The 8,386-nt window shown below is 46.6% G+C and overlaps 1 protein-coding gene across 1 annotated transcript in view; it reads right to left on the bottom strand.

Annotated features, from left to right (window-relative positions):
- Window positions 1-896: 896 nt before the first annotated feature.
- Window positions 897-8,386, bottom strand: part of LOC119974771 (eosinophil peroxidase-like) — a 52,679-nt gene continuing 45,189 nt past the window's right edge. The window contains exons 14-16 of the mRNA XM_038813987.1: window positions 7,932-8,093; window positions 5,199-5,260; window positions 897-2,598 (exon numbers count right to left, since the gene is read on the bottom strand). Of these exons, the coding sequence (XP_038669915.1) occupies window positions 2,545-2,598; window positions 5,199-5,260; window positions 7,932-8,093 (278 nt within the window). The 3' untranslated portion in view covers window positions 897-2,544. The remainder of the gene's footprint in view (window positions 2,599-5,198; window positions 5,261-7,931; window positions 8,094-8,386) is intronic.

The raw sequence follows: 8,386 nt of genomic DNA, 5'->3' as shown, positions 1-8,386 counted from the left end.
ACTGAATACAGATAGTTTGAAAAACATCGCAAAACTTAGTACTAGCATATTGATTTGTTTTACTGAATGCCAGATGGTTCGCATAATTTTGTTAAGTACAGACATTGTTTGAAACAGTCCTGATAATCACATCTCCGGATGATTTCTTACCCCATTTAGCATGTCAAAAGGAAGTTTCAGTTATGAGGAGTGTTATGATATACAGACACACACATAATGATATACAGACAAGCAGCTAATGGACACAGGGAACAGGACATGACCAATAAGCAGGCAGGACACTTAGGGGTGGAATCTGACTATAAAAGGCACAAGGCACTCACACTGCGCCTCGTTCCGCTGATGAACACCTAGAGAGTAAGTCAAGGGTGTTGTTACAATCACACACCTCCACTCAAAGTAACCACACTTAAGTTAGCAGAGAGTCGAACTCACAGAGAACTGTGCTAACTGTGCTATTAGTTCAATAAACCTGATTGAACTAACTTCAAGACCTGGAGTATCTTTCTGATCTAAACTGCATCCTGTTGCAACCAATGTTAGACCAGTGTACCTAACACGACAAGGAGGTGTTAACGGCCTTCCCTGCCTGGATGTCATGGATAATGATCTTTCTTGGAGTCTGGCTGTCTCCATGTGGTATCCCTGATTGTGTTGCTAATGAAAACGGGTTTCTCAGACTTTTGCTATTGTGGGTGCTGATGACTTGTGTTGATTGCTGCCTGCCTGATACATGAGTTAAACCCTTCCCTGTGTTCTGGTGAGGTCTGATTTGTTTTGGGCATGTGTGCCTTTATTTGTGCGATTTAACATAATATGAACAGACATGAGAGTAAAATATACATATAAAAGCATGGCTCCCGATATTCCTACAACAGAAACCAATGTTGCTGAGCTTGAAGATCTATGTTCTTTATTGGTTTTCTTTGAAAATTTCAATACAATGAAGATTTTAATTTCTATACAATCAAAGCAATTAACATTTCAAAAAGTCAGTTCAACCAATCCTGTCCAGTCTGATTAAACTGGGCCCTGATGAAGCTCCTGACCCAGTCAGCAAAATGGATTAGAACTGATTTATTGCAATTATTAATTTAGAACATGCAGGATGTGATTAAAACATATTTTGTAATTTAACGATTCCTGATAGGCTCCATTATACCCACATTAATAATTGACATTACATTTCTGAGACTGATTGAAAAATATTACTAATTAAAAGAAAACGGAGAGATCAGGAAATAAAAGACCACTTGTATTTATATAGTTCCTTTAATGCATTGCTTACTCTGTTATGAAGTAACCACAATAGGAGCATTTCTATTGAGAAACACAGTGGTGGTACGACCAATTACAAATTGATACGGAACATGATACACCACTCTGACACAAGAAGTGATGCAACTGGAAGAGGTTTATAGGCCTGGATTATTATTTAGTTGGCCCAGTGAATGGCTCATAAAGGCGCAGAGTACCTGGAATCTTGGATTTGTGTGCAGGCTATGGAGTTTAAACTATGTTTGTTGCTATAGATCGGTCTTCGCTGGGAAGACAGCTTTGGCTTTCAGTCGGATGTCTGGTGAAAGCTACAGGGTTAGCCAACCACGCCAGGTTGGGGAATGGGGTGGGGGGGGGGTGATCTTGGATTGGCCGGGGTGGGGGAGAGGGCACTCCCATTTCCAGGGGGAGGGGGGGGGGGTTCAATTTTGGAATTGGAAGATGGGATCGATTGGTGGCAAGGAAATGATCCGGGGGTGGCTACAGATCCTAGGTTGGGGTTGCGGGTGGAAGAAGGTTGTGGACTTGCAGGTCAGAGGTTCCGAGGATGATGTATTGATGTATAGTAAGGGGCATTTGCAGACCTAATGAGTTGATCAAAGGCATCAGGGAAAGGATTTAAGGTCTTGTGACTGGTAGGAGATCTCAGGTGTAGTCGGGAAGGTTGGAGAATGTCCGATCGTGAGAGTTCCTCAGGCAGGCACATTGGGCCCAGGAGACTCCTTGTCCACATATAGCTGATGGGTCTATGAGATACAGGAGACTCTAATGACAGCAGTTGAATCTTAAAAAGCTGAATGACAATAGTCAGAACAACCTCCTTGGATCTGGTTTAACATCTGATCCCTTCTTGTCTCAGTTAAAGCTGAAGGTGGGCAGATTGAAGGTTGATGTGTTTTGAGGATCTGATTTAAGGTGTCAAACCACCACCTCTATCCAATCATAAACTGGCTCTTTTTGTTATGTACCCGTACCAGCCTCCCCGAACAGGCGCCGGAATGTGGCGGCTAGGGGCTTTTCACACATTACTTCATTTGAAGCCTACTTGTGACAATAAGCGATTTTCATTTCATTTCATTTCATTATGTCAAAAAAACACTTGTCACCAGTCTCTCTGCTCATCACAAATTGTATCTCTGAATGGTGTTGCTGTGTTTGATTCTGGATTCTCAGTTGCAAATTGTACAGTAAAAGGCTGATATTTTCCGAATAATTCTTCCGTTAGATCCTGGTTGCCTGGCATCTGTTTATTTCCTCCAGGTCCAATTAATGGTAGCTTGGTATTAACTTTTTTGAATGGTCGCAGGCATCCGAAAAGACCTGTAAGAGTAGATCAGCATGTTTATCTGCATTCTGCAATATCCATCACTAGTCGAACATTGCTGCTTTCAACACCTGAAGCTAATGGTAAAACACTCAGAGGAGTTGAACCATGAGACACAAAGAGTCCAGCACACAGCAGAGATATTGGTTCTTTGGTTTGGTAGCCTGAACCATGGTAGATGGAGTGGGGAGGGAATGAACAATGGGGGAAAACTTTTCCAATGCTCCCGAGTGCAGCTTCACGGGACACAGTTCATGAAAAAGATCTTGGAAGGATTGCTGAGGCCTATAACTATCTACTGGATGGGAACTGGATGTCGAATATCCAACTGGATGTGAATATCAGGTAAGCTCTTCCTTTCTTTTTTTTGTTTTATCTAGAGGGGATGGCATGGAAGGCAGTGCAATGTTCCTCCTGCAGAATGTTTGAGGTGAGGGACGCCGTCAGTGTCTCTGCTGATTTCACCTGTGGGAAGTGCACCCATCTCCAGCTCCTCAGAACACGCATTAGGGAACTGGAGCTGGAGTTGGATGAACTTCGGATCATTCGGGAGGCAGAGGTGGTCATAGATAGAAGCTTCAGGGATGTAGTTACTCCGAAGAATGAAGATAGATGGGTGACAGTAAGAGGGGCTGGGAGGAAGCAGTCAGTACAGGGATCCATTCTGGTTGTTCCCCTTAGTAACCAGTATACCGCTTTGGATACTGGTGGGGGTGGGGGGGGGGGGCGACTGACCAGGGGTAAGCCATGGGGTACAGGTCTCTGGCACAGAGTCTGTCCCTGTTGCTCAGAAGGGAAGGGGGAGAGGAGTAGAGCATTAGTCATTGGAGACTCCATAGTTAGGGGGATAGATAGGGGATTCTGTGGGAACGAGAGAGACTCGCGGTTGGTGTGTTGCCTCCCAGGTGCCAGGGTCCACGATGTCTCGGATTGTGTTTTCGGGATCCTTAAGGGGTAGGGGGAGCAGCCCCAAGTCGTGGTCCACATAGGCACCAACGACATAGGTAGGAAAAGGGATAGGGATGTAAGGCAGGAATTCAGGGAGGTAGGGTGGAAACTTAGGGCTAGAACAAACAGAGTTATTATCTCTGGGTTGTTACCCATGCCACGTGCTAGCGAGACGAGGAATAGGGAGAGTGAGCAGTTGAACACATGGCTACAGGGATGGTGCAGGAGGGAGGGTTTCAGATACCTGGAAAATTGGGGCTCATTCTGAGATAGGTGGGACCTCTACAAACAGGATGGTCTACACCTGGACCAGATGGGTACCAATATCCTGGGGAGGAAATTTGCTAATGCTCTTCGGGAGGGTTTAAACTAATTCAGCAGGGGGTTGGGAACCTGAATTGTAGCTCCAGTATACAGGAGGTTGAGAGTAGTGAGGTCATGAGTAAGGTTTCAAGGTTGCAGGAGTGTACCAGCAGGCAGGAAGGTGGTTTAAAGTGTGTCTACTTCAATGTCAGGAGCATCCAGAATAAGGTGGGTGAACTTGCAGCATAGGTTGGTACCTGAGACTTCGATGTTGAGGCCATTTCGGAGACATAGATGGAGCAGGGACAGGAATGGTTGTTGCAGGTTCCGGGGTTTAGCTATTTCAGTAAGCTCAGGGAAGGTGGTAAAAGAGGGGGAGGGGTGGCATTGTTAGTCAAGGATAGTATTACGGTGGCAGAAAGGACGTTTGATGAGGACTCACCTACTGAGGTAGTATGGGCTGAGGTTAGAAACAGGAAAGGAGAGGTCACCCTGTTGGGAGTTTTCTATAGGCCTCCAAAAAGTTCCAGAGATGTAGAGGAAAGGATTGCAAAGATGATTCTGGATAGGAGCGAAAGTAACAGGGTAGTTATGGGGGACTTTAACTTTCCAAATATTGCCTGGAAACGCTATAGTTCGAGTACTATAGATGGGTCCGTTTTTGTCCAATGTGTGCAGGAGGGTTTCCTGACACAGTATGTAGGTAGGCTAACAGAAGGCGAGGCCACATTGGATTTGGTACTGGGTAATGAACCAGGATAGGTGTTAGATTTGGAGGTAGGTGAGCACTTCGGTGATAGTGACCACAATTCAGTTACGTTTACTTTAGTGATGGAAAGGGATAGGTATATACTACAGGGCAAGATTTGTCCTAGATTAAGAACAAATTAATCTACGCCCCATCATTCTACCGTAATCCATGTGCCTATCCAATAGCCACTTGAAGGTCCCTAATGTTTCCGACTCATCTACTTCCACAGGCAGTGCATTCCATGCCCCCACTACTCTCTGGGTAAAGAACCTACCTCTGACATCCCCCCTATATCTTCCACCATTCACCTTAAATTTATGTCCCCTTGTAATGGTTTGTTCCACCCGGGGAAAAAGTCTCTGACTGTGTACTATATCTATTCCCCTGATCATCTTATAAACCTCTATCAAGTCGCCACTCATCCTTCTCTGTTCTAATGAGAAAAGGCCATGTACCGGTCTGGGAAGAATGTTTCCCGGGGTGTTTATTTGCTGTAACTATTTTGATACAAGTTTGAATAAAGTGCGTTTTAAAAAGAAGAAACCTGCAGGACATTTCCGAGGGTTTGCCAAAGGTTTACGAGGGAAATCTCACCTTCATCAGCTTCCCATTAGCTAACTGTTTCCATTTTGATGAGCAGATTGTGGAAACAGCACCTGGAAAATAGTAGTGTGCAATCAGGATAACAATTCAAAATGGCTCTGGAGTGTGGCGACTCTCTGTGAGCCCTCCCCGAAGATCCTCTTTCTACATCTTTTATAACTGTACTAACCTTTTAAAACTTAATTTTAAAACTAATATAGGGTGGGATTATCCTTCACTTGGCGCGAGGCCCGACTACGGCTCCAAGAGCGGCGCGAACCACTCTGGCGTTGGGCCACCTGGAATTTGCGGAACCCTCCGCACCTCCGGGGGCTAGGCCGGCTCCGGAGGGGTTGGTGCCGTGCCAACCGTTGCCGAAGGGCCGCCGCGAGTTGGCACATGCGCATAACGGCTGGCATGTTCTGTGCGTGTGCAGGGGGTTTCTTCTCCACGCCGGCCATGGTGAAGCCTTAAAGAGGCCGGTGCGGAGGAAAAGAGTGCCCCCGCGGTGCAGGCCCGCCTGCAGATCGTTGGGCCCCGATCGCGGGGCCGGATCCACCCGTGCTCCTCTGAGGACACCGCTAGCTGCCCTCCAAGCCAGGTCCCGCCGGGATGGACCATGTCTATTTCACGCCGGCGGGACTGGCCGAAAACGGGTGGCCGCTCAGCCCATTGGGGCCCGGAGAATTGCCGGGGGGTCGCTACCAACGGCTCCCAATCGGCGCGACGTGATCCCGCACCCGCCTGAAAACCGGGGCCGGAGAATTTGGCAGCCGGAGTTGGAGTGGCGGGGCGGGATTCACGCCGCACCCCAGCGATTCTCCAACCCGGCGGGGCATCGGAGAATCCCGCCCATAATATTGAACATACTCTTTCATGTTTCTCTACACTCCGGATGCTTCACCCGATGTCTATGTATTTATATTGTGTATTTATCGTATGTCCTATGTTTTCAAGTATGGAACAATCTGCCTGGGCTGTACACATAACAATGCTTTTCACTGTACCTCGGTACACGAGGTAATAAATCTAAATCTAAATCCAGAAGGATAGATTTGTGAAGTTTGCTGAAATATTCTGGAAAATAAATCATAATTCTATTTTTTTTCTTCCACTGCCATTAATAATCTTTATTATTGTCACAAGTAGGCTTACATTAACACTGCAATGAAGATACTATGAAAATCCCCATGTCACCACACTCCGGTGCCTTTGGGTACACAGGGGGAGAATTCAGAATGTCCAATTCACCTAACAAGCTGACTTTCGGGACTTGTGGAGGAAACCGAAGAACGCGGAGGAAACCCACGTCGACACGGGAATAGCGTGCAGACTCCACACAGACAGTGACCCAAGCGGGAATCGAACCTGGGACCCTGGCACTGTGAAACAACAGTGCCAACCACTAAGCTACTGTGCCGCCCATTTACCCTCCACTTAAGTCGTTGCATGTGTGTTTGCTGGGCGCAGAGTGCGGTTAGAGCAAGTCACTCTTCAGTGTGCTACAGACACAGAATTGGTCATTACAGTGCAGATCAGAGATCTACAGTTTAGGGTGGAATCCCCAGTCACAGTGGGCTGCACTTTGAAATGGCTAGTATGTTGGGCAGTCAGAGCACTGTTCTGTCCCAGTATTTCTACCAATTTAGGTCTCACAGCAAAATGGAAATCACCAAAAATTGACAATCCTAAAATTCACCGGTGCTCACTCACGGTCTCCCACACTAACTCCACTGTGAGGCCGGCAGGTGGTTCAGGGCTACTGGGTAATGCAACATCCAGATTCCAAACTACCTCTTTACCTCACCTTTACCCTTCGTGTGAAGTGTAACATGTTAACCTCAGAATAAACTTGCTTTGCTTTCCTTCTCCCTTTGTGCCCTTGGGCGTGACTCAGCAGCTTAGTTGTGTTTAGCGATGTATTTTTTGGAGGCTGCAACGCCGAGAAACACCCCGTTATTAAACGGCAGTTTGATGTTTTTGTTTGTCCTTGGGGAGTTTCCCTCCACTGAGGCCACACTGGGAGTGATTACCTGCTAGTGAGCTGATCACACCAACAGAAAACGGCTGTTCACAGATCGGGGCGTAATTTTGATCAGCAGCCCCAATCTTTCTGCCCCCGCCCTTTTAGCCCCCCCTCCCCACTTTATTGATCCCCTCCCCTCACCACCCCAACCCTGGCAAGGCCTCTGGGAGCCCCACCTCACCATCCCTCTAATTAGCAAGCTCTTCCCCCTACCCAACCGGAGCCAAGCCCCTGGCAGTGCCAGGCCGGCAGTGCCCAGGTGCCAGGGGAATGCTAGGGCACCGCCATGGGTATCATCTGTGTCTGATTTCTAACTTTCCTGTTTTGTTCCAATATTCAGCCCATCCCTTGAGCCTGCAGGATTTGTGTACATTAGGGGAAATTTAAATGTCACAGAAATCAGGGGTACAAAGCAATATTCCTACCCTCATCTTCTTGCGAATGGCTTAAGGCATGACTGAAATACCTGTCAGACTCAGGTATGGCATTCTGCTGAACCATCCTCTGGGAACAGTCCTCTCAGTTGAACCTACTTACTTTGAACCTCAGTGATAAGAGATAAATGTATTTCTGTAGGACCAGGAGAAGCTGGAGTGCTCATCAGAAACAATTCTGGTGGTTGCTGTCCTTTTGGCCAAATGAAAAATTACCTCCCGCCACTCCTCTGCTTCCTTCATTCTATTTCAATGTTCTATTCATTCATTTATCAAAGCTCTTACCTGCACAGCCGGGTGGTGCCGAGTCCCACTGTCCATTACTCAGACATTTAATCGTATCCTCTCCCACTAGCTTGAGTCCGGGCTCACAGGTGTATCTGACAAAGGATTTACAGAGCGAGAAATGGGCATGATCCACAACTGGGACAGGGCCACAGGGGGTCACTGTAAAAAAAAAAGGGGGGGGGGGGAGAAACAGACAATAATTAGAAAATATTACAGGGAATATTCAAGGGACTGTGGATGTCCAGCCAAAGATTAAGCAGAATGACAGAAAGCCCTGCCTATGAGGTGAGTATTAAGGGGAAACTTAAAGGAAGTGAAGGAGAAGATGAGATGGAGAAATTATTTGGATTTGTTTATTGTCATGTGTACCGAGGTACAGTGAAAAGTATTTTTTTGTGAACAGCTCAACAGATCATTAAGTTCATGGAAAGAAAAGGAAATAAAAGAAAATA

This window comes from Scyliorhinus canicula, chromosome 12 (genome assembly GCF_902713615.1).
Source record: "Scyliorhinus canicula chromosome 12, sScyCan1.1, whole genome shotgun sequence".
NCBI classification, from domain to species: Eukaryota; Metazoa; Chordata; class Chondrichthyes; order Carcharhiniformes; family Scyliorhinidae; genus Scyliorhinus; species Scyliorhinus canicula.
The sequence above is the reverse complement of the archived record's forward strand: the minus strand, read 5'-3'. Positions and strand labels throughout refer to the sequence as shown.